The sequence below is a fragment of the Neolamprologus multifasciatus genome, chromosome 6 (assembly GCF_963576455.1).
Source record: "Neolamprologus multifasciatus chromosome 6, fNeoMul1.2, whole genome shotgun sequence".
Lineage (NCBI taxonomy): Eukaryota > Metazoa > Chordata > Actinopteri > Cichliformes > Cichlidae > Neolamprologus > Neolamprologus multifasciatus.
Genome location: NC_140444.1, coordinates 35,631,782 through 35,658,724, shown reverse-complemented (window position 1 = coordinate 35,658,724; position 26,943 = coordinate 35,631,782). Strand labels below are relative to the sequence as shown.

Sequence of the window (26,943 nt, the reverse complement as noted above, 5' to 3'; positions counted from 1 at the left end):
TGGCGATCTGTAGAGGGAGCTTATAAAGCAGGCGTGTAACTGTGTCTCTGTTTAACCTAAAAAGCTTTGTAGAACTGATGTGAAGAAGAGTAACACTGATGACTATGCAGCAGATATCTTCCACAGAGACTTAGAAAGCAGTTTAGTGTTCACAGACACTTTATGATAAAATATCTGATAGAAGTCCAGTGTGAATGCTTTCATGTTTGGAACAACGTTGCTAAACTCATCAAAATACACTGAGAAAATGTACAGCATCATCCATATTTTAAAAACATTACATATCAATATGCTTCATGAATGATACATTATATGATACATTAAGTGATAAGACATGTGACATATTTTTGGCGTTTTTTGTGACATGTTGCACAAAAAAACCACCAAATCCACCAACGCTTTGCTCCACAATTTCAGTCTTCATACACCATATGGACAAAAGTAGCTAGTGAGCTATCTACACGTTACATCTACAGGAGCTGGTTATCAATAGAAACCCACACCATAGAGCTCCTGGCATGCAGTTTTAGTTTTAGAGTAGAGAGTCAGCAGAACATTAGCAACTTTTACGCTCTATAGGTCTCAGCACTCATCAGCACTGTGGGTGTGGCTGACAATGACTTCCACTTTGCAATAATAACACTTACAGTTGATCGCAGAAGATCCAGGAGGGGATACAGTTCACAGACATGTTGTTTGTGAAGGCAGACTGTATGACAGTGTGTTTGATTTTATACACCTGTAACAATGGGACTGAAAACACATAGATTCAAGGCTTTTGTCTATAAAATGTATGTTTATATAAGAAGCATCCATCCATTCACTTCCGCTTATCCTTTTTCAGGGTCGCTGGAGCCTATCCCAGCTGTCATAGGGCGAGAGGCGGGGTGCACCCTGGACAGGTCGCCAGTCTGTCGCAGGGCCAACACACAGGGACAGACAACCATTCACACTCACAGTCACACCTAGTGGCAATTTGGATTATCCAATTGACCTATCCCCACAAGCTGCATGTCTTTGGACGGTGGGAGGAAGCCGGAGTACCCGGAGGGAACCCACGCAAACACGGGGAGAACATGCAAACTCCACACAGAAAGACTCCAGCCTGATGGTGGAATTGAACTCAGGACCTTCTTGCTGTGCTGCAACAGTGCTAACCACCGTGCCACCGTGCTGCCTATATAAGAAGCAAAAAACCCCAAATATGTTTATTAATTGAACACTTTTCAGTAATTTCCAGCAGCTCTGAACATTTTCAGAGAATGAACTGGTTCTTATGTAGCACTTTTTTACACTACTGAAGATCTCAAAGTGCTTTTACACAACACGTCTCATTCACACAAGCACTTTTTTCTACTGTGATTCACACACATTCATCCTCCCGTGAATCCATCGTAGAGCAACTTAGGGGTGAGTATTTTGCCTGAGGATACTTTGACACACGGATCAAACCAACACCCTTTCAGCTAGTGGATGACCTGCTCTGCCTCCTGAGCTACATCCACCCTTTGTTTCAGTACTGTTTCTGAAACAAGAAGAAATATATTCAGTGGCAGATGAATGTATGCATTACTGTATTAGAGTAAACCAGTGTATGTTTGTTTAGAAAACCTCAGGTACAGGTTATAACAGTGGGCCTTACTGGTGTGGTTTTATTTAAACATAGTTATTTCACAACAATACCGAACAACAACAGAGGTGTTGGTGTTGTCACAGCATGAAAGATGCTCTCATCAGACTGATCCTTTAGGTAAACTAAAAGAACAAATATATTTTGCATAAGACATGCCGTATCATCATAATTTAGCTTACTGAATCAAACATTGCTGAATGTCCTGAAGTGCTACTGTCAGATTCTCCCCGGTTGCCTTAACTCCTCCTCCCCAGTAAGATACAGCTCAGACTTTAACTGCAAATACCGATTTATCAAGCCTTGTTACTGGCATCAGTGACGACAAAATAAAAAAGGTGGAGCATACTGCTGTGGTGTAAAGAAACCGTTTGTCTAGGCATGAAAAAAAGCTGCATAAACAAAACATGTAATATGCATGAACTTTGCCTTCATTTCTGACCATGTTGGCCTTCTTCTGTGCCCTCGCTACTTGTTCTTGTTTATTAGATTTCCAACTCGCTGCATGAATCGCTCCAGTTTGTTATCAGTGCTGCTCTGTGTCTGACTCACTGGACGGGCAGACTCGCGCCTTTGCAAGGCAGAGATTCTCTCTTTGTCTGACGAATATGAATTTGCCTTCTTCTTTGACTTATCCAGACGTAGATTTTCGTTGCTAAGCAAAAACTCGTACCGACTGTAGGCTTTGTCTTTTGGTCTCTGATATAAAGTCTCTCTTTCGTCACCCGGAGTGCCCTTTGAGTCTTGCTCTGCTGCAAGGGCCATCCTCTTTTTGCTCAGACGCTGAGGAGAAAATCTTGACAGTGGAGATTTAGTCTTTTCTGTCTCTGACGGACTAGTAAGGGAGCTCTGCAAACTGGGCATGCTCAGTGACTGGCTTTTTGTTGTGTGCACTGCGTCAGGTGCCAGGGAATGGGCAGCCTTCAGTGGCTGGCTTACTCCTGAGGTCCTTCTTTGGAGAGACTTATTTTCATTTTTGGAAGTTTTCTTTTCATCTGATGTAGGCACTTTCATTTTCATAGAATGTTTTCTCTGCAGCGCTGCATCTTCTGGCTGTGTTTCCCCTTTTTCTGTGTGTCTGCCCTTATCTTCCACTGCCCGCTGAGGTCCTGTAGATGGATTGAAGACTTCCAGAGAAGTTTCAGATTTCTTTCCTTGCCTTGAATCACCCGAGCCTGTGCTTTTGGCCACCCTATAATGCTTTCCTGTGGCTTGATCCTGAATTTCTTTTTCTGGAGATTTTGCAGACTTCTTAGGAACAACCTCCTCATCTTTGCAAATCTCACGTCTGACTTTAAGTGCTGGGTCTACGTGAGTGTGGGAACTGTCTTTTTCTTCAGGGACCTCGGTCAAAGATTCCATTGCTCTCGGATGCTGAATGCTAACACTGCTGGACTCTAAATGAGAAGGCTTGAGTGGTGCGTCACTCGTTTTCTGGTCTAAATCAGCAGCTGATCTTGTCTTGGATAGAGGCTCACGGCAATCGTATGTCTGCATTGTTTTTCCATCTGAAACCACATCATGGTGAGAGGCAGAACGATGTCCATCAGCGAGCACTGGCTCTCTTTTGCTACCTCGCTTCTTGAGCTCCCTGTTTTCCTGGCTGCAGCTTTCTTGTGCCGCTAGCTCCGATTCTGTGATACTCTGCCTTACATCCAGGCCTCTTAACGAAGACATCAGTTTGGATGTTTCCGCATTCAGATACATGGACCTCAAAGACTCGTGGCTTTGCTTGAAATTGATATAGTCCTGCAAACTGAACCTTTTTTGCCGTGTTTCTTCCATTCTGGACTTAATGTCTCTCGACCTGCTGTGAAGGAGCTGTGACTGATAATCATTTAAGCCTGTGTAGCTGCTATATGGAGATGTCACAGGTGAGATCGCATCACATGACGCACCTGGATGCATCTCATTCTCATTAAGATAAGAATCTATCTTCCAGCGGTGGAGTGATGTTTCTGAGTTGAATGGTATCAGGTTCTGGTCCGCACCGTAACGTGTCTGGTGCCGGAGGTGATGGTGCGACATCCGGTTTGTTAGAAGCACCTCCCCACCTCCCCTCGGTTTAGATCCACTTCTCCCAGGGACTCCAATGTCTTTAGTTCCCATCCTTAGCCGAGTCATGGAGTTTACCTTTTGCAGCTCGCCCCCATAACTGTGTCCTTTCACTAGGTTCCCCATTTCAGTATAGTCATACTGATGGAGCCTATCCTGGACACTCAAGCCTCTGGTCATTGTGCCAGAATTGTTGAACCTGTTGTCCTGAGCACTTCTCCCCACGTGCGTCACCCTGGATCTCCTGTGAATCATATTAAGAGAAAGCTGGCTGGAGTTTGGGCTCGCCAGAGCCAAAGTATCTTTAAGGTACAGAACAGGTGGCCTCCCGTTAAGCAAGACTGAAGAAGTTGTGGAGCAAGCGTAGAGTCTTCTGAACTCTTCATCATAAGTGGAAACCAGTTGGCCTGTGACAACCAGGACCATACTGAGGTTGATCTTCTCAAAAGTCCATGTGTAGCTGAAAAAGAAATTGGAGAACCAGCACAGATCATAATGATGCACAAATTTTTAAACATTATTAATAATAAAGTCATGCATATCTTAATTATCTAAAGTTTAATGTGCTTAATCCACAACTGAAACATAACAGTGGAAATAAGGGCCAACCAGGAAACACGTCCAACACAACACAAGCTATAGTAGCAGAGCATTGGACTAAAATTTAAATCATATGATGTTTGAACTTTATGTGAAAGTTTATGTGTTTCTGGTGCCTGCAACTGCCCACAGGCCACTGCATTTATCAAGTGTTCTTCTTACCTCAGCTCTGTGTGTTCTCAAACAGATAAACTAGTTTTGCTGACTTGGAAGATTTGTTAAGTTTGTCTTAGAACTCGCTCTGGGCTTTGTCTTTTTTTAAAACTTTTTTTTCTCTCTTATTTTTACTGTTTCAGTAGTGAAAGTTTCGAGTAATGTAACTAATCTCCGTGAGCCACGAGCTCAGGCTGCAGACTGCTCTAAACACACGCTTGCTCGATATGATAAAAGTGAGACAGAATATTCCTAATATGGCTGTGGTGGGGCGTGGCCTGCAGTGGCGTGCAGGGAGGGCGGACGCACCTGCGCTGCATCCTTAATCACGCCCGCCAAGTTAAAAACACGAAGACTCAGGGGTTGGGGGTTTGTGTTGTGGTGAGATGTCTATCGCTGTGTCCCAATTCAGGGTCTGCACGCTTGAAGTACGCATTTTAAGTGCGATTACGTCACCGCCACACGACGACGGCTGTCCCAATTCGAAGTGTACTTCAAATGCATACTCCAAATGCGCCGTCGATTTCCCCAAATATCAAGCGTGGTCCGGTGCACGCTTCGTGGTCCCATATATCCCACAATTCATAGCGCGGTGGTGGGTGTGAATAATTTTGCCGCAAAATACGGCGGAAGGGAGCGGCCAAGAGTGAACTGTCAAAAGTAAATACTGAATATGACGTCACTTATTTATGTGTGAATGTTTAATAACAAAGAACATTAAAACATTGCTGTTGGCCACATGTCGGCAAAGTTATGTGACACTAGTGATGTTTGTACTTTCAGCCTCTCTCTCTCTCTCAATACTATAATATTGGCCATATTATATTTACATTACCACAGTGAGATGATTTTAGTCTCATGAACAACAACAGCTAATTATTATTTACTAGCTAGTCTTAAATGACTGTTCAGTACCGAAATGAAGCCCAACAATCATGTTTTACAGTCCTGTGGTCTCAGCCTCAGACACTCAACTAATCAAAGTGATGTCATGACAAAAATGAATGACCAACAAAACATTTTTTTTCTCCTTCATTTATGTCACACAATCTCGCGTTTCTCACGGTTAGTATCATGGTTGCTAGGCAGCCTGAACAGCGCGACGAAGGCTAGACCGTCCCATTTCACAAGCCTCTCACTTCCTCACTTCTCGTACTTATAGTACGCACCGAACGTAGTACGCGTAGTGCGCGTACTTCAAGCGTGCAGACCCTGAAATGGGACACAGCAAATAAAGATGGCTCTGAATGATACTCCGTGGTCCCGCCGTGCCTTATTCTCACCACAATGGCTATTTGACCCACCAGAAGAAAGCCAGTCTAAGTGGTGAAGGAAGGCAGCTAATCCTATTTTTTTTCTTCCTAGTTCACCAATTTTTATTTTTAAAAATACCAGAGTAGCACAGTGAGTTTACATGAAATTGCTTTAAGGTTCACTTAAAGTTAGCAAAGCTGCCAAGTAGAGCTAGGCCACGCCTCTATTTCAGTTTAATCACAGAATACTTTTGAACAGCACAGACTCACCTGTATGTCCCATACATAACTGTCCTGCAGTCCACAAGTATAAACTTCTGTTCCAAACCTCCATGAAACTTAAACCCCGAGCGACACTGATACTCAGGCCCCTGAACCGTCCGAACACAAAGATTCTGATGGAAAAATAAAAATGAGAATTAAGGCCAAAAATAAATCAATTTCATTTCACCTACAAGTAATATATGTAATGCTTATTTGAGAATTCATTAAGCAATCTCTATTTGTAAAATGCATTATCATGCAATGATAGAAGAACCTACTTATTCACAACAGATCACAACAAAGCTCCATGTGTTTAATTTCAGAGAGTTTTTATACCAGATGCTCATCGTAATGCAACACCAAAGGGATTTATGTGTTTATCTTTGATAAAATCAGTGATCTTTTCCTTTTTTGGTGAATGTGTAAACATCATGATACGGTAAAAACATCCTCACTGGCTGCAAAACTAGCCAAGGAGGCTTAATCAGGTCAAACGATACAGTGACAAAACATTTCCTTGTTCCTGATTTCTTATTTATTTATTTAGTTTTGCAAAGACAAGAGCAAATACAAAACACAGCTTTTAAACCATGATTTCACTTATCAGTGGACAAAAAGCTACCCAAATCTGGAAAAGTAATTCCCCCCTAAATCTTATCTGCAAGATTGAAAGCTACTGTGGATACTGCCTGTGGCTACAAGTTGCAGAAAGTCACTTTACTCCAAGTATCCTCAGGCCAGACATCATCAGGTGGTCCACCGTGCAGAAGCGCCTGTACACTGTGGAGATAATGGTACTATGGGAGGCAGCATATACAATTCAAAAGGCTCAATTATGCAGACATAGCAGCCAAAACAAAATGATGTAGCTGGTGCAACCAGGTTTCTCAAAAGCATGAGCATCCAACAAGGGTGGCTACCTGATGACCCTGACAACAATAATAATAATGTATAATGTGTAAGTCCCCATAGGGAAATTACTCCCCATTCACCCAGTGAAGCAGTGGGCAGCCACCAATGCAGCGCCCGGGGAGCAGCGTGCAGGGACGGTACCTTGCTCAGGGGTATCTCAGGGTAGCTGTTCAGTGGAGTCGAACCCCCGATCTTCCGATCATGGGGCAACCACTCTACCTACTGAGCTATCCCTGCCCCAGGGTGAGAATAAATTTACTGATCCTTCTGTTGCTGCCTCCTCAGTGTTCAGAGGTGTTCGGCATGAGGTAGGTTTTGTGACACCAGTGGCTGAAGGCTTTTACAAGATCCCTGTGTTCAGATTCCTGTCTGCAGTTTTAAGCAAGTTTGTCTTGGTGTAGAATCAGCTGTTCCAATGTTTTCATGATGTGCTTTATAAGGGCCACTGGTTTAAAGTCATTTAGTTCAGCAAGACGTTTTATTTTTGGAACAATAAAGGATGTTTTCCACAGTCCTGGCAGTAGACTCAGATTAAAAATCCTGTGGAGAGGTTGACACAGTTGGGCAGCACAATCATTGAGCAGCCTTGGACACTCACCATCTGGGCTATCATAGGCTGTATCCCAATTCAGGGTCTGCAGCCTTAAAGGCCGCATTTTAAGGCCGATTACGTCACCGCGACGTGACGAAGGCTGTCCCAATTCGAAGGCTGCTCGAAAAGCGGCCCTCAAATGCGTCCTTAATTTCCCTGAATTTTAAGGACGTGGCGGTGTAGACTTCGTGGCCCAACATATCCCAGAATGCATAGCGCGGCAGTGGGTGTGGATAATTTTGCCGAAAAAAAAAAACGGCAGATGAGGGGCGCCCGAAGAGTAAACTTTAAGTACTGAATATTATGTCACTTATTTATGTGCAAATGTTTAATAACGAAGAACATTAAAACATTACTGTTGGCCACATGTCGGCAAAGTTATGACATTAGTGACGTTTTTTTTTCTTTTTTCTTTTTGCCTGTCCCGTTTGGTTCTTTTGCCATCAGAATTATTGTCTAAGGGCGAAGAAAGATGCCCAACGGATTTACTTTACCAAATGGACCATCCCAGCCTTGCTATGATGGTCTAGTTGATTCACCTTTTATTGTTTATTTTATTTATTTTTTATTTTCACTTACTAGATACAGGACAGACTTGAATGAGGAAAAGAAAAGGGAGAAAAGAAGAGGGGGAAAAACGAAGAGGGAAGAGAAGAGGGACGGGGTTAAAGGGCAAAAAAACCAAAAAACAACTAAATAAGCAGACAAAAAAATACAAATATCAATCACCTGGATCACCTGTTGAGAAAGACAAAAGAAAACAAGCAGAAGAAAACGAGAGCAATACAATAAACAACATCACGATGATATATGGGAATATAACAGTAGATACTCAATATTAAACATTATTGTGCAGCACGTAATATTGTTAGTGACGTTTGTACTAACTGATGAAGGCACAGGTGTGAGAGGGGAAGTAGCTGCCATATTAGAAATGAAAGGAGAAAGGGGGAGCTTGTGCAGGAGCAGACGGAGTTACAGTGAAGGAGAAGCAGTGGGAGTGAGTGTGACCATACAGTTGAAGGACTAAAGAACTGCTTGAGCGCATCAGCTCTTTCCACATCACCCATAAGTGTCTTTTCTTTTTGTTTAGCCTGACATAGCATTCACTCCTTTGCACACCTCACAGATGTTGCTGTATTCTAGCTTCCTTTCTGTCTTCTTTATCTGGCCTGGTAAATGGCCTGCATTTCTATAGCGCTTTTCTAGTCCTTAAGGACCCCAAAGCGCTTTACACTACATTCAGTCATTCACCCATTCACACTCACATTCACACACTGGCGATGGCAAGCTACATTGTAGCCACAGCTGCCCTGGGGCGCACTGACAGAGGCGAGGCTGCCGGACACAGGTGCCACCGGGCCCTCTGACCACCACCAGTCTACTATCTACTACATTTCTGCTGTGTTCAGTCTCTTCTTCAGCTCATGTTGCATCTGTTTGAGCCATTCTTTGTCACCATCTCTAAAAGCTACCCTTTTCTGGTTGATGAGTGCTTTTATGTCATTTGTAATCCAGGGTTTGTTATTGTGGAAACGGTGCACAGTCTCTGTAAGTCGTGACTGATGTCTGTCAATATTTCTTCAACTGTTCTCATCTGTTTCCAGCAGATCTGTCACGGGGTGCCGAGGCGGGCCGTGTGTGAATATAAATGGACCCAAGATGCACTGCTTAAGTGGTGAGCGAGGTTTATTAACCAAAGGGTGACACAAACGGAGATGAGGTGGACAAAAACCAAAACCTAAGAGTAAACTGAACTGGGAAAAGCTACGCAAAAACAAACCTGAAACCTTAAAACCTTGAGACATGAAACGGAGATGCAGGGAGAGTAATGCAGCCAGAATACACAGGAAAATGGAGGGGAATAACACAGACGAACCAGCAACGAGGTAACACACACTATGGCTGTATCCCAATTCAGGGTCTGCAGCCTTAAAGGCCGCATTTTAAGGCCGATTACGTCACAGCGACGCGATGAAGGCTGTCCAAATTCGAAGGCTGCTCGAAATGCGGCCCTCAAATGCGTCCTTCATTTCCCTGAATTTTAAGGATGTGGCGGTGTAGACTTCGTGTGACTTCAAATGTTTAATAACGAAGAACATTAAAACATTCCTGTTGGCCACATGTCGGCAAAGTTATGACATTAGTGACGTTTGTACTAACTTGGTTTTAAAGCCTTTACTTTAAAATATACGCCGTTCAATAGCTGAGCTTAATCAGAGAATGATCAAAGCTCATGTAGAAACAAACAAACAAATGAACAAAAGATTTTCTCCTTCATTTCTGTCAAACAAAGCTGTATGAAACGTTTCCAGCTGTTAGTATCATGGTTGATGCCCTCAGGGGTCGGTGCGTTGGTGGTTCTTGGTGTCCGGGGCTGGGCGCTCAGGTATGTACCAGCTCACTCCCGGTGACTACTTGGCGGGGCCTGGCGCCTGCTGCTCGGTCAGGCCTCTTCCGGGGCGCGGGGGGCCCTCGGGCCTCCGGCCTCTGTGCCTGCGGCTCGGTTCACTCTGGCACAGCTGGCTGCCGGCAGAGCCGGCGGGCACGCCGGTGCAGCCCCCTCTAGCTTCTGCCCGGTGGCTACTGGGTGACCCCTCATCTGGGGATCCTCAGCCCTTCCCATGAAGGTGGCACGGATGCCCCTCCGGTGGTCCTCCTTGGGCTCTTGCACTCTGGGGCCTCTGGATGTCTGGGGCCTGGATCTCCTCCATGCCTGCTTCATGCCCTGGGGGACGGGGCTATGGCTCTCTACATCCTCTAGCAGACCATTACATGGGGAAACCATTTGAATACAAGCGCGCCGATCCACACAGGTGTGCACATGGGTGTTCACTATTCGTAGACTTAAATCACACCTTTCTTGGCTGCTACTTCAAAGCACATTGTGCGCTGTCTGTCCTGCGTGCTGCACAACAACATTCAATATTTAGTATTTACTGCTGTTTACACTTAGCTAGATTAATGCGATGGTGTTGTGTATAGTATGTTGCATTGTTTTGTTTTTTTTTTTGCTTGTTTTCTATTCTTTTTCTCTCAACAGGTGATCCCGGAGATATTTTTTCTTCCCCCCTTTCTCACTGTCCCTCTCCCCTTCTGTTTTTCTTTTCCTTCCTCTTTCTTTCTCCCTTTCCTATCCCTCACTCATGTCTGTCCCGTCTGTAACAACTGAAAATAAAATAAATAATAAAAACAAAGGTCGATCAAATGGACCAATACGGCAATGCCATGATGATCCATTTGGCAAAATAAATCCATTGGGTATCCTTGTTGGAAAGAACCAAATGGGACAGGCGAAAAAAAAAAAAAAAAAAAAAAAAAAAAAAAAAAAAGTATCATGGTTGCTAGGCAACCTGGGCAGCGCGACGGAGGCTAGACCAGGGCTGGACTGGGACAAAAAATCGGCCCGGGCATTTTGACTAGAGACCGGCCCACCAAAAATGTGACGTCATTCAGGGGTAAAACCGCAAAGAATTCTGGGAACTTGTGGCAAGAGGTACTAGCGCACGCAGGCTTTCAATTGAACTCAGTTACACAGCGATAAAAAGAAACACAAAAAATGGCAAGAAGCTGTTGTATTATTAACTGCAATAGCCGGCGGCCGCCTCGGGTCTCTCCTCCTCTTGCCTCCCCTTTCCCTTATCCACCTGCTGGCCTCCACCACTTGCTGATGTTGCTAAATCTGTGGAAGCTATGCCATAGCTACCACCAAACAATTCAGTTATTTTTACACATTTGGCAGCGTCTGCCTGAAGGGCTTGTTTCTTTGTGGCCCTAATTTTTTCTGCACCTCCTTTCCTTTTTTTTGTTCTCCATTTTCCTTAGTTCGTCTATAAGATTGCTAAACAAGGGGGTGGGTGCATCCGACCTCCTCGGCTGTAATTGGTCCAGCCCAGAGTCGATCATGACCAATTGGCCAATCCAACACCTTTCATTATTTATACCCTTCCAAAAAAAAAAAAAAAATCGATCGGCCCATAAAAACAAAAAATCGGCAGCGGCCCACCGGGCAAATGCCCGGTATGCCCGATGGCCAGTCCAGCTATGGGCTAGACCGTCCCATTTCACAAGCCTCGCACTTCCGGCCTTAGCGGTCTTTAAGTACGCGGCCCTTGTGGACCGTTAAGGCTGCGTACTTTAAGGCTGCAGACCCTGAATTGGGATACAGCCTATAAATACACACAATCCTGGGAAACAGGAGGGGAACACACCTGGAAGACATGACAACTGACGAGGCAGGGGAAACGTAAACAGAACACGCTGACAGAGCCCTTCAAAGTAAAACAGGAAACACATACACATAATGACACAGACTCAGAGACGCAGACAAAACACAGAGACCTACTACACTAAGGGAATGCACAAGCAGGGAAGACACCAAACAGAGGGAACACCACTAAACCCTAGAAAATACAAAACTATCAAAAATAAAAGTACATAACCAAAAAACACTGGGTCACCGACCCAGGACCATGACAAGAACATTCAAATCTGTGCATTCAAAGCAGATAAAGTTTGTACCCCTCCCTCCTGACCACAGGACACCAGTGCTTAGGGTTGCCAACCGTCCCTTAAAAAACGGAATCGTCCCGTATTTAGAAACAAAAGTACACGTCCCGTATTGAGCTATTAAGGGACGCACTTTGTCCCGTAATACAGTGAGAATCAAAAGTAGTCTATAAGTTTTAATGTAATTAACGCTTTGTTTGAAAACATAATTCCCAGCCCCGCCCCTGCTTTGTGACCAGTGAGCTGACAGCACACTTATGACAATTCGAGTATGACAATTCAGATTACCGCTCATCTCATTGGTTGAGGAAAGGTCGCTTGCGGAGAAAATACCGGAAGACAACAGATGACCACAACAAAAAGCATGGCCAACAGGGAAACAAACGCCGACACTGCGGTGCAAGTCTCAGACGACAGTACACCTGAAGCTGGGCAAACACTGCGATTTTCAAACTGCACGATTGGCTCGCATGGGTTATAAGTTCGTAGGTCACGATGCAGGTCTCACACTATACCGCCCGATGCTCTGATGCGACCTGAGTCACACTGTGCCTCCATAAAATGAAGGTTATAACAGAAAATCTGTCGCTCGCTCTCCCTCTTTGTCTTTCACTCACACAGACACACACCACCATCAACTTTGCTAAATTACTAATGACAAACATGATCAGGCAGCTGTGATTGAGCAGCAATGTAAATCCAACTATTTTCACGGTTGTTGTGGTCGTGATAATTTGGTGATGCCACATCGAAAAGGCTCGGATGAGCTTTCCAAAGTTCTACAAGTTGTGCCTCCATCGCTTGAGTCCAGATCACACGCTGCACAGCCGTGCTGCTCCGTCTTTTTCACCGACGTTTACGTGTTTGCGCGTGAGCAGTGTGAGCGGCTGCGGTGACACCCTCACGAGCGATTGATGATCGGGAGCTGGTCGTGAGGTGTTAATCGCTTCTCGTTACCCCACGTATACTACACGATGCACGATGAAGGCCAAAATCGGGCCGATCACCAAATTGGTCGCACGACTCAAAAATCGGCTCAAAATGGGCCAAAAATCGCACAGTGTGAGCCCGGCATTAGACCAGCAATGTTTGTTCCTCTCAGAGAAAGAAAAAAAGGCTGCAAAAGTGCAGGGAAGAATGGGAAAAGGAAAACACCTGGCTGGAAAAGTGCACGATAACATCTATAAAGCGCACTGCACTGTGTGCCGGCGCACTTTTTCCATAGGCGTGCTTCTAATGGTGGGCACATGAAGAACATGAGGGGCGTGAAAGCTCGGGGAACCCTTAACCAATTTTTGTCTACCAGGCCACGGCAGAACCAGATATGGTAAACACTGGTTTGTTTGTTTTTAAACCCTCTGGTTAAGGTTAAAATGGGCATGTGCAGTGAATATCAGCGCTATGTGGCCAGAAGTGTGATAATATAATTTATTTTGTGTAATAAACAACTGCAAGGATAGATGATTACAACAAATAGATGAGTAATACATAAAAGTAATACATAGATGAATAATGATGATGAGTTATGACGCGTAATCATGGGAACAAGTGGGTTTACAAACGGGAGCAAAAGCTGAAATAATGCCTCTGCTGAAGCCAATTGCACTAAATGCACTAAATGTGCACTGTTACAAGAATATTTTTCTTTCTATTGTTTTCTATTAATTTATATAATTTTAAGTTAAGCAGGACAGAGTTCTTTTAAAGAAAGATTTACTTTTATTATCAAAAGTTAAGCATGACAGGCTTCTGTTTAAGAAAGAGACCTGTTTTATTGTGTTAATGTTGTCATTTTGAGCTAAAAATAAATGGCTAAATGATTTTTGTTTCCCATGTGTTGATATCACAAAGAATACGCATCTACTTAAATCAAATTCAAGTCAAATGGTTAAAAAAAATAATTTCACACACAAAAAAAGAGCTAAAAAATTCACCACACTGGGAAGGGTGAAGACAACTGGGTCGCCCGGCCCTGGCCACGAGGTGTCCCTTATTTATTTCTCAGGGAGTTGGCAACCCTACCAGTGCTGATTATCAGGGATTCTAACATCAAGTCTTACGAGCTTAACTGCAAGGAGATTTTCAGGTTAACACTGTTTCATAGTAGATAGTACGATCTTTGAACATGCATTGTTTTTCAAAGACATTACACAAGAAACAGGAATGTGATTTTGCCAGTTTAGAAATAATTCAAGCATGTGCTGGACATACTTTCTTCTAAAAGAATTACGTGGAAGTAATTCAGCTTTTGTGTTATTGGTTGTGTTAGTTTTGTTTTGGGCTAACAAGTTTGGCAACTTACATTAGCTAGTTTGTTAACAGGAATATGATGTTAGCCTGTTTCCAAAAAAGGAGCGCTTTGATTATCATTTCAGTAATAAGTACATAATTTGAACTCTTTACTTAAATGAAAAGTGCACAAAGGCACCACATTAAATGTTGCAAGTAAATCTAATATTCGTTCATCTTGATTTATCTGAATGTAACTTCTTTACTGCGTGAAAGAACTGTGTGCCACATCTTTTAAAACTAAATGATTCCCACGTCTCACTGCTCAACACATCAGGGCCTTCAACACTCAAAAATGAAACTCAAAAACTCAAACTCAGAGCATGAAACATGAGTTCAGGGTTGTTTCAGTCATCAGGTGCAAACAGCCTAAATGTTAACTTAATTGAAACACTTTTCCCCTGAGTTTCCATTACTACTAGCTTTACACAAACACATGAAAGCACGCACACCCTTCGTCAAACTCTACATGATCAAACCTGTGTGAGTTTTCCTCAGGCTGTTTTTTTGATGTTGCTAATGGCCAGGCACGCTGCAAAGAGATCGTGAAGCCGTCACTGCGTTCAACGCTGATGACTCTTTGTTTAGACAGTGGAAACATCATCTAATGCTGTTTAACAGGAAAATCCAGCCACGCTGACAGATCTGTCCTGCGGTTGCTGCAGTTGTGTGAAAATGGCAGGTAGAGACACAGCAGGGAAATGTTGGTAAATGACTGCATTTCCATCAGGGTGTGGAGAAAATGTCAAACGTAATATTTTAAATGCTCTTTTGCCAACAGAAGAAAGGTTGTGAAGCCTCACGGGAAGCACTGGGGGAATGCAAATGTTAGATTATGTCAGATGATGTTTAACAGGTCAACAGGCGTGTGTGGGCCCAATTATGGCTTTGAGTATCCCCCCACCCCTCACACACACTCACTGCCGAACTGCGTATGACTTAGAGCTACAGGGTTAAATAAATGCCCAGCTCTATATGACTCTACCTGTCTTAGTTTGGTATGTGGCTGTTGTTCACTATCAGCCACTGTGCTACTAAAGCCACCACACAATGGAGTTGACAGTTTTCAAATATTTTGCAAGATAAACATTGTTTAAAATGCTAACGTGTATACTATGCATGGGAACAGGAAAATTACATTTGGCAAGAAGTGCAGAAGAGCATGTTTACCAGAAGTGGAAAACATAAGAATAGGCCTGTTGTGTCTCCACTGTGAAATCCAGATAATCACATAAGTCTAGTGGAAGATAATACATTTTTTTCCTGATGATTTTTATTTTTTGTAGTTCATGGCCTCAACAAGTACAATAATATCTCAGCATGGTGATAAAACATACCCATCTGATACTGTCGCCCTTTAAACCTTGTATTTCACGGTGCCGTGTTTCTCACCTTGAGCTCTTGAATATTAATCTCCATGTCGTGTGCCATTTTGAGGAAGCTCTTGACGTGGGAATCATCCAGAAGGATGTAGACCACCACTCCCCTCTGTGTCGCATTGATGAGTTCTTTGAAAATGTCGCCATCAGTGAAGACATCCATTACAATGGCAATAAGCTGGAAGCACATTAGACGTGGAAATGTTTTCAATTTTGACAAAATACAAATTATTAAGTCAAAAATGTATAGTAGAGATGACTTTCCACACAAAATTAACTGTATCATTGTGCAAAACTATGGAACGCCAGGACTGCCATAATGAATTAATTAAATACACCATTAAATAATTAATTAAATGTGGCAATAATTAATTAAAAAAATAGTTATGACACATGTAATTAATTAATTATTGACACATTTAATTAATTATTTGTGTATTTCACATTTTAATTAATTACTGACACATTTAATTAATTAGTTATTGACACATTTAATTAATTCATTATGGCAGTCCTGGCGTTCCATACAAAACACCTTCTTAACTTGAAATAATCTTTTATGCAACACAAATAATGTCATTACTTCCAATGCATGCAAAGAGAAGTAACTGCCAACTGTATATATGCAGTTATGTGAAAAAAAATCTTTTATTTTTAGAGTATATGTACTGGGCCATAATAAAAAAAAATCATCTGGTCCTTAGCAGGTCTTAGAATTAGGCAAATGCAACCTCATGTTGGTTAATCTGTGACATTTTGCACACACTCAAAAAAGTCAACTAAGGCAGTTGTTTGATTTATTCAATATACATTTGTCTATTTAACATGAACATATTGAGTTTAGGTTTTTAAATCATTATCAGTTGTTGGTTTAACATAAAATAACAAAAAGTTTAATGAACTAGATTTGCATTCTTCAGTTCAATTAAATGTAATTATTTAAAATCAACAACTCTAAAACCGATGCCTAGTGCGCATGCTCAAACTTCCCAGAAGTGAAGAGGCGGGAACGCGGAGAAAGTTATATGTGTTCAGTGAACTGCCGTTTCTCTCTGCGGGATCTTCCACAATACAGGTAAGTAATAAATAACTGAAACTATCTTAGTCAAACAAAGTTGTTCCGTCCGTTAATTGTTTAACAATGTTTTTAATTCCAAATGTGTAATTTGTCATTAGACAGCGGGAGTGGAGCAAATACAGTGAAAATCGGGTATTAGACGGTGCCAATCGGTACCGTCTAATACCTGATTTCTAATCCGCTCCGGCTATATTTATATTATTATTAGCATTTCCATTTCATTCTTTTTTTTGTTACCCGTTTTTGCAGTTAGTCTTATAGTGTTTTTAGCGGTTATTAATGTGTTTAATTCAATATTTAACACGTTTGAAATTCAATTTCAAAGTAAATGAAGTTAGCTAAAGTTGTATGGTTGTCTCATTGAACTTTTACCTAGCTCTGTTAGCATTCACTTTGGTTTTAAATGACGGTTATTGCAAGACATGGTCTTTCTTCACTTTTTTTTTTTATTATCATTTGCATTTCTTCTTTCATTCTCTCTCCTTTTTTTTAAGCATTCGGCCTCTTGCAGTAATGCAAGTTAAACTAGCATGCGCGAGTTGCTAAATATTAGCTGTGTCCAAATTCAGGGACTGCATCCTTTGAATTGACTTAAACGCTAGTGCATGGGGAAAAGAGCATAAACACGAGGTCAGAGGAAAAGGCAATGGCGGATAGTTATGAAAATTGCCTGTCGGACCTTTACCGCAACTACCAGCATCTTTATTGCATAGTGTGAAACACTGCTATTACATTTGGCAACAGATTGGATATTTATCTGTGAATTTTATATTGCAAGAGGTATTTATATGTATTTGTATTTTTTTATACATTTGCAACAAAGTAAAAAAAAATCCACTGTGGAGTTTTTATAAATTTTTTTGTCTGTTTTCTTTACCATAGTAACACCACAAAGAAAGTTGACCCCTTTTCTGATTGTTTGTGCCTCCTCTTTAATACATGGTAAGTTTTTACCATCATATATTTTTATGATAGTTTTATGATTTAATCAAAGTAAAAAAAAAGGTGGTCAATAAAACCATCCTTAAAACTGCTTCTCTTTTTTTCTTTCAGTGACTTGTATGTGGCAGTGCAAGCGTTGTTCCATCAGGGAGAGTAGTAGGTAAAAAAAATTGAAACACTGTACAGGGCTCGCAAAATCGCTAGCCCGACATCCCGGGGCTAGCGATTTTTCCAGTCGGGCCACCAAAATCTATCTCTGCCCTGCCCGTCGGGCTGTCATAGGAAGGAAAAATATATGTCAATGCTTTTGCATTCTTTCGGAAATGTAGCTGGGTAATTATGTCATTGGCATCGGTGAGCCACTGTCAATATGTGACATATTGAAATCGCGTTTGAATTTGCGCTTGTTTTTTGCTTTCACTTTGCAATCGCGTGAACTGTGTATAGAGAGCGACAGCACTGATTGGTGAGTGATGATAATTTGCGCACCAATTCCTCTGACATAGTCTTATCAATTGTTAGCTTACTATGCAAACATGACAAGTGAAGTCTCCCGCAGCAAGCTTAAACATGTGAGAGGTTGATCGCACAGAGAATCGCTGAGCGTTATGTGAGTGTGTGTGTAAAAGCAGCAGGATATATATTTTAGTTCTGCTGAGCCAAATAAGACAGGTCAGGGTGCAGAAGTGACAGCCAAAGAAAATCTTACCACAAAACGGAAAAATTATTACAAATCAGACTATAAGGCAAAAAGAAAGTGCAGCTTAATGGTTTCATGGACAAAAGAATTTCTGTGGCTGCAATATGACAAGCTATATAACCAGGGGTGCACATAAGTGGTCCGCAGGTGCGCATTCACTGTCAAAATAAAAAACGCGCACAAGATAAGAAGTTGCAACACGTGTTTGCGTACATAAGATTTTCTGGAGGAGGACAGACATTTGTTTAGAACTCTTAAAGATGTCGAAGAAGCTCCTTTAAGCAATTACTTTGTTGTTCCTCCACCTCCAAAGAAATGTCAGGAGTCCAAACCACAAAAGAAGCGCGTATTCTCAGAAAAGTGGTTGCAGGAGGTGAGCTGGCTTCAAACAAATGATGAACGCACAGAGATGTGGTGCAGAATGTGCTGTGAAAATCCCACTCTAGCGGACAAAAACAGTGCCTTTTATATGGACGCAAATGCGCGTTGCAACTTCTTATCTGGTGCGCGTCTTTTATTTTGACAGCGAATGCGCACATGCGGACCACGTATGTGCACCCGTGTAAATAACATAATGTTCTGCCGGTTGTGTTGTTGGTTTTCCCTCGATTTCTGAGTCGACAAGCGCCTTTGTTACTGGGACCAGTACATTTAAGAAAGGCCCCCATTAGAAATGCATTATTGCTCAGTCTGCAATATCTTTCCCAGAACAAACACCAATTGCAAATAACATACTAAAAATAAACCTGAAAAATCTGTTTAGACCAGCGTACTATGTGGCACAATTTAGCAGTCTTTGCAAACTTCAAAAAGCAAATGGCCTAGATCTTGGTTCCATTTGCCTCTTACCTGTGACTTCAGTGGAAATTTTAAATTCAGGATCTGACACAGACTGATTCATGTTCTACACAGACAGCACTGATGTCTGCATGGTCTTCTAAAAGCAGCTTTAGTCAGCTTAGATGTGAAGTTAGTGAAATATACAGTTGAGTTTTTAATCAATGTATTTATTTTCTATTGCAGATTGACAAGGAGTTTCTGCGAATCACCAGAAAGCCTCTGCTATCTACTTTCTTTGCCGAGCTTGACCAATACGCGCCACGCTTAATGGAAATCTTTCTGAGCAAAGGAGGGACACCTGGAAAGAAAATAAGAGGTCTCATGCTTGCCATCTCCAAGGTTTGTATTAGGATTGAGTAGATTTTGTCATAGGCAGCAAAAATAACTTTTATTTGGAGATGAAGTTGTCAATTTTGTTTCGGCTTAACAAATGGAGAGTTGGGAGTTCGCCTTGTAATCGGAAGGTTGCCGGTTCGAGCCCCGGCTTGGACAGTCTCGGCCGTTGTGTCCTTGGGCAAGACACTTCACCCATTGCCTACTGGTGGTGGTCAGAGGGCCCGGTGGCGCCAGTGTCCGGTAGCCTCGCCTCTGTCAGTGCGCCCCAGGGCGGCTGTGGCTACAATGTAGCTTGCCATCACCAGTGTGTGAATGTGTGTGTGAATGGGTGGATGACTGGATATGTAAAGCGCTTTGGGGTCCTTAGGGACTAGTAAGGCGCTATATAAATGCAGGCCATTTACCATTTTATTTACCATACAAATTGTGACGTTGCCTCAAATGCAAATCGTTAAAATTAAAATTTTGAGATTAGCAACAAGACACCTGGTATTGGGGAAAGGATGTCTTGAATACCAAACAGTATTAAGCGTTGCAATAAAGAATTTATGGAATTTGGTATTGGAAGGAAAGAAATTTATGCATACCGTAGTTAAACTTGATACACAAACATACAATGCATTTAACATGCATCAAGACAATATTGCTTTTGAATCTGCACTTGGATTAAAACAAGTCCTGTTGTTTTTTCATTGCTATGGTCATCAGTATTTGTAAATAGAAATGTCTATGAACTTTGAGCTGTTTAGTACTAACACTTCTATACCTGTTTTATTTTAGCAGCTGAGTTAGCCTTTTCTCGAGTCCTGTCCCCCTAAGTTACTCTTGCTATGTCCGACAAACAAATGGTTTCCTCTGCGCACCAATGGGTACCCAAATGTGCGAGCAGACATGCTTCATAATGTTTGGTACATTTACCTGGGAGTGGGGCCATCCACACTGTTTAATCCATTCACGTTGTTTTTGACTTTGTGAATGGAAAGAACACAACTCCTCCAGACACAATCTCTCGGGGTATCGGTGGGCACACTGCTTCTCCATCTTGCTTGAGGTTAATGTTTGTCAGACACAGTAATGGTTGCTATAATGTGTAATTGGACAATGGCCCTTTTGGGGGAGGGGCTGGTGAGAGGTCAATTATGCCACCTCTTTTGACATGAGAGGTGTATTTTATAATTTATGTATTGGAGTAATTACTAACAACTACTTTAGTGGTGTAATTTTCTGTTTATTACTTTGACTACTTGGATTTTATGAACAGCATAGAAACAGTTGTTTAAACAATCTCTTAAATTTTACTTTGTTGTCTTATATTTGTTCATGTAGGATACGGACAGCGAGGCAAAAAGCTGCATGGAGCAAACTGTGATGGGGGTGTACGTCATCCAGAAGGAGGGTGCTGAACCTGAAGATGACCCAGAGGACGTTGGTGTCCTGATTGAGGGTGTGGAGGCTAACACTGATTTGGGTAACATTGCACAAGCATGGGCTCTGTTGTTTGGACTCGTATACTGTTTGAACCTGAGCTACCCACCAGAACTTAAATGCACCTTTGAAGTCCTCCAGAAGATACTTTTAAATCTTGATGGACAAAAGCTCTCTTCAAAGGCACAGTTTCTGAAAAACAAGCTTATGGGGTGAGAGCACTTGAAAATGATTGATAGGTCTTGAATGGTTCATTGGTGCAATGGTGATTTCCAATATATAATGTTAATATTTGAGTTGTTTATATTTTTTTCTATTATTTAAAAAATATTTTAAAGTTTTTGGATTCTCTCTGTTGGGCAATTCACCTTTTATACAGCACTGCAGATGATTTTTGTTTGTCCTTATATAGATGGCTCAAAATGGATCAGAAGTACTGACAGAAGTACTGTTCTGTTAATTATTTTTCATTTAATTTTGACTTTGTAGTATAGGTACTAATTGACACATACCATAATGCTGTCATGTGTTGAATGAAGAAAAAAAAAAAGAGGGGGGCGCTAAAGCACTCCAATGGAGTGCTTTAGTGCCCCCCTCTTTTTTTTGTTTTCTTCTCCTTTGTAGAACAAAGTTACCATTTTACAGAAACTGCATTGAGGGGTTTTCCCAAAGAAATGTTCATTGTTGTTTTTAGCTGCACTGTTACTATGTTGTGTCAAGGGCCTGTAAAGTTTAAGACCACTGCCACCTGTTAAGTTCACTGTATTATTGTGTCCATTTTGCTTGCTAGCATGTTTTAATAAACACAGCAAAACTATATTGGTAGCTGTGGAGGACTGCAACAAAAATTAAAAAATAAATACAGAAATATAAAAATTGGTCAAACTAATAATTATTACAATGAGATACACCAAACAAATATAGATTTTCATTTCAAATAATTAATTGCATTTGAAAAAAAATGTCATCTGTCATTTAATTTGATGTTAAGCCTTCTGTTTCTATTTTCGTTTTACTTCCTAATTTTTTTTTAATTCCTATATTTTTTTTATTATTATTATTATTTTTTACCTATGGATTTTTTGTTGTTGTTGTATTGCCCCCAAATTATTTCTAATTTTTTTTTTTTTTTTTCCAAATTCACACAATAGTAATTCTATTTTGTCACATGTTTTAACTTGCCAAGTGGGAGATGTATTTTTATCTTTTAGTTTAATTTTTTAAAATACAGTTGAAATATTTAGCAAATTTTGCATCTGTTTTTAGTTGTGGAAGCTTTGGTTCCAACATATTACCAATGTAAATAAGTATTCTAACGTTATACCTTTTGAAGTGGCATAATGCTTGCAGGTGTACAAAAATGGTAAGCTTTTATATTGTCCACTAAATCCAGTTAATAAAGTTAATGTTATCATTATCTGATTGTGACTTTTTTTTGTAAACTAGTGGGTTTCTAAATGTGTAACAAATGTAAACAAATCTAATTGAAATAATTCGATTGAAATGAGTGAAATCATCAACCCCCCATATTGGTTTATTAAGCAAGACTTGCAGTAGTTGCCTTGATTAACAAAGTAGTTGTTGAAACAACAAGATTTAATTGTGTTTTCCTAAACTTTTTAATGTGTGTAGAATGAATTAAAACAAATTTCACTCTACATACTTAAATAAATCACTTCAAATCAATGTAAGTATACTATGTTGATCCAACGTAATCTGATTACATTAAACCGCCAAATGCTAAATGTGTTGGTTTGACATGATTGAAAATGGTTTATTGTACTTGGTTAAATCGTGTGCAAATTGGGTGCCATGATTAAATTGTGTTCATCCAACAACACATTTTTTTGAGTGCAGTTTCATTATTTATTTAACAAAAATTAAGCTAAAATGCAGAAGCAGAATCTAAAGCATAAGAATACTGACTAATTTGTTTTACATCCTTTTTGCTTCCATAGAAATGTGGAGGATAATTAACAGGTTCTGTTACTATAAGATCATCAGCAAATGTGAGTACCTCTATAACAGCAGATGTTTGAACAGTTTGCTGTTTTGGCGCATTGAGGGGGTGAGAACACGATCCCAGGGAGGAAATGATCAGCAATCAGCAATGATCTTACAAAAACAACTGTTGCTCCCAACTGTTGAGAGATGGGCGCGTTACTGTAATCCGATTACTTTTTTCAAGTAACGAGTAAAGTAAGGGATTACTATTGCAAAAACGGTAGATTACCGTTACTTTCCCGTAGGAACGCTGTGTTACTGCGTTACTAAAACCGACATTTTTTTTGCAAAATGTCTCATGACAGTGACGTAAGCATGTGCAACATTAGTGAAAACAGCTGTGTGCAGATCAACAATGGATAATATATCGAGTGAGAGTATGAGCCTGCAGCGTTTAAAGCGTGGAAGTACTGACCTTACTTTGAGTTTGATTCCATAAAAAGTGACAAAAACATTAGTGTCTGTTGCGCGTGGGAGGAAAACTTCTTTTTACAGCGAAAAAACCCCTAAACTTCCGAGCAAGCACCGAGTAGCTACGACTTAATGGGAAATTCACAGAGAAACTCGCGGATTCTTCCACTGACCGCTGCGGCACACCTGCACCAGGGTAAACCTCCGCCTACCCCACTCCTGCTTTACAGGTGAAAATAGAGCAATAGGACCGCTAGTCTTTGACTTTATTTATTTTCTGCTGTGTTTTACTTGCATCTACTTGAAAGACTGAGTGTAAACACACACACAAAAATTATGTGCTGGAATGTGCAGAAAATAGGTTTAAATGTTAAACAAATTTCTTCCAGTCAGAGAATGTTAAATATAATTAAATTTTTGCTTGATGCATAAAGTTAAAAGATTAAAACTAATAAAACAAGTTTTAAAAAGAAACTTTTCCATTTGATTAAATTTTGTATGATGGATTATGCAGAAAAAGTAGAATTGGGCTGAAAGATCTATCACTTTATCACCTATTCAGGTTGTAAATTGTGTTTTTAAAAAGTAACTACGTAACTAAGTAATTAATTACTTTTGAAAATAAGTAATCAGTAAAGTAACGGGATTACTTTTTTGGGGAAGTAATCAGTAATTAGTAACTGATTACTTTTTTCAAGTAACTTGACCAACACTGCTCATTACTATATTTACTTATTTCTAAATTATAATGAGCACTTTTTAAATGACTTAAAGGTAATCATTAAGTTTAATATTATAGGTTTAAATAAAAAGGAAAATTCCACGGGATCCTACAAGAGAATTCATCTCATTAAAAGACAGCGATGTGAAGACTAGATTAAACATACAGCAACAAATTGCAAAAGCAGTGCAACAGCACTCGTTTTCTACTCTTTCTACTGCAGATAACTGCAAAGGAAGTACAAGATGAAAAAGCTTCATGAAGCAGGTTCCTGGGGAAAAAATAGGAAATGGAAAACTGCAGTGACTTGCTGCTCTAATATAATATTAGTAATATTTCTAGTCATGAAATGCATTTTAAGCATAAATACAAATTTCCACCAGGTTGACGTCACTGTTACCGCTTCATGATAGCTACAGCTTTAAAGAACATTGCTGCAACAATATTTCTGTGAATGTTGATGTGATGGCATGCCACACATGGTAAGCTCCACACCTCACCACCCGTTGATTCACCTTAGTTTAATTTACAGTCACTACTTTAAAATATTCTACTTATTGTTCAATATTGTTTCTGTATTAAATGTATTTATTTTTCAATCACACCTTCCAATGTTTATATGGCGTGCACACATATTAACCTTGCAAGGTCAAAGTTCTGTTTTATGTTATATTAATACATCTTTCTTTCTTTGAGTTACCTGGGGGTTGGCGTCTCCTCCTGTCTGGCAAAGGGCTGGGAGAGCTGAAGTACCACTGACAGCCTAATTGGATTGCACCACATGCTTCATTGCCTGGGGGTGTTTCATGTTTGTTTAATTGTTTTGTATTAGTTGGTTATATGGCAGCCATCTTGTTTTCCCCCGTGTGTGTCATTTGGTTTAGCTAAACCAGTATTTAAGTTCCCCCTGTGTCATTTCAGCAGGTCAGTTTATCATATGGTTGTTTGAGGTTTTGTTAATTATTATCTTGAGTTTAGTCTATTGAGTTGACCTCTTTTATTGGTCTGCCTGTTTAAGTTTTTTTGTTAAATATATTTTCATATTTTTGGGTCAATAAAACCCCCTTTTTGAATTAAAACACCTGTGTCCTTTATGTTTTACTGCTTGGTCCCTGACAGTTGAATCGCTAAATACTTTTTCTCTGAAACCTGCCAAAGTTGGTGCAGCCTACATGAATTCAGACGGGCCACTCGCCTGCCTCACACGTCACAAAGCAAAAAGCTGCACAGTAATGAGTGATTTTCATGATAACAAAAGTTCAGTTGCCATAGTAGTTAACTGCTTCAAACATTTGAACTGGTGTAGTCAGCTGATTGTGTGGGTTAATGTATGTTTAGCCCTTCCCTGCAGTCTCCTGTAAATGCAGAGAACTATGCATTTATATGCGTTTATATGCCTACGCAAAACTACACCTTTCACTAGGAATTTGTACTATTGATAAACTATTGTCTTTGTTGATTCCTCCACCTGATAGACGGGGCGTTATTTTCTGGCACTGGCCCAGGAGCATTTCTGTGCTGAGGCCTCACCTTCACCGCAGCCTGAATCTGCTTCCGAACCACCTCTTTAATCGTTGGTGTGTTCTGTCTGGGTGGGTGAAACAGCAGGCTAATGCTGGTCTCTACACCCTCCAGCGCGACCTCTGGCCAGCCCAAATCCAAGTCTGGCACCACCTCTTCCGACTCAATTGGGAAATAGGTGGAGGGTCTGACTTCGTCTGTGCTGCGTCTCCCGTCTGAATCATCCTCCACAACCGGTAACTCTGCATTTTCCAAAATGAACACAGTCTCTTCCTCTGAAAGGAAGTGGTTGATCTGCTCAGCTCGAAGGAACTCGTCATAGGCTTCTTTGCCGCCACATAGCAGGGCATAAATGGCTAGACGATAGGATTCTTTATAGTGTGGCTGAATGTAACCTGGACAGTCCTCTTCAAGTGAAGACAGGCGTGACAGATTGGACTCCATGGATGCGAGAACCCCTCTGAGTCTCTGTGTGCAGCAGACTTCTTCTTTACCTTAAATGTGACACACACGATGCTGTTACAGGGTTCACGGAGTTAAACTTGCATTTTACAGCTGAATGTCAAAAAAGAGATAATTAGGAAAAAAATATTATGTGTATGACTTTAACATTTGTAATCTTTAACTAATCATTAAACATGAACAGGACAAACATGAGACAACTGTCAACATACAATTTTTACATAACACTACAGAGCTTTGGAACAAACTTTTCCAGCCAATCACAGGAAAATGTAAGACGATTTTTATTTTCAGTGCATTTAGTTGTCTTAAACAAACTTAGACATGCAGATAATTTTATTACCATGGTGTCATACGAGAAATGTTTCTCCTGTAAGCTCTTAGGGAACCAAAAAGGTACATGTGGTTCAGCACAAACACGTAAACAATATGAGGCATGTGTTTACTTCTTCAGTAACTACTGTAAATTGTGAGGAATTCAACACACTTTCAGCGACATAAACAAAGAGACTTACTTCATAACTGGCAAAAAAGTATCCTGGTCTTCCTGATTAATCAGAGGCGAGAAACTTTAAACCAGCTTAAAAAGTTAAAACCTTCTGTCAGTCCTGGTGTCGGTCCTCTCTCCAGCATAAGCCGGTAAGTGCTAAAGGTGTGGATTCGTGAACTCTGTACAAACGAATAGCCTGTTGTACCTGCTCTGTTTGCTCGGCTGACAGCTACAGTAACAAACCCCACCCACCTCAGCTCACCTGGCTTTCAGAGGCAGGTTGGCTGCAGTCCCTTGGAGTCTGGCTACAAGTGCACATTTTTACTTTTGGCTTCATTAACTGTAGCCGAAGGATTTGTGTTACCTCTTCTAGGGTG

At 40.9% G+C, this 26,943-nt stretch overlaps 2 protein-coding genes across 3 annotated transcripts in view; one reads left to right on the top strand and one right to left on the bottom strand.

Moving 5' to 3' along the window:
• LOC146517529 (uncharacterized) overlaps nucleotides 1-26,943 on the top strand; it is a 149,371-nt gene that overhangs the window by 104,013 nt on the left and 18,415 nt on the right. The window lies entirely within an intron of this gene.
• LOC146517530 (uncharacterized) lies at nucleotides 790-26,865 on the bottom strand. The gene is made up of 5 exons (XM_085164334.1): nucleotides 26,592-26,865; nucleotides 25,624-26,108; nucleotides 15,650-15,814; nucleotides 5,962-6,086; nucleotides 790-4,145 (listed from the first exon to the last, which is right to left on the bottom strand). Exons 2-5 carry the CDS (start codon nucleotides 26,056-26,058, stop codon nucleotides 2,099-2,101), a joined length of 2,772 nt encoding a protein of 923 aa, XP_085020460.1. The 5' UTR covers nucleotides 26,059-26,108; nucleotides 26,592-26,865; the 3' UTR covers nucleotides 790-2,098.

Coding starts and splice junctions, on each gene's coding strand:
- LOC146517530 (XM_085164334.1), bottom strand. CDS start 26,058: ATGGAGTCCAATCTGTCACGCCTGTCTTCACTTGAAGAGGACTGTCCA. Junction 6,087..15,649: donor TTAATATTCAAGAGCTCAAG/GTGAGAAACACG, acceptor TTTTTCCATCAG/AATCTTTGTGTTCGGACGGT. Junction 4,146..5,961: donor GTTATGTATGGGACATACAG/GTGAGTCTGTGC, acceptor TTTCTTTTTCAG/CTACACATGGACTTTTGAGA.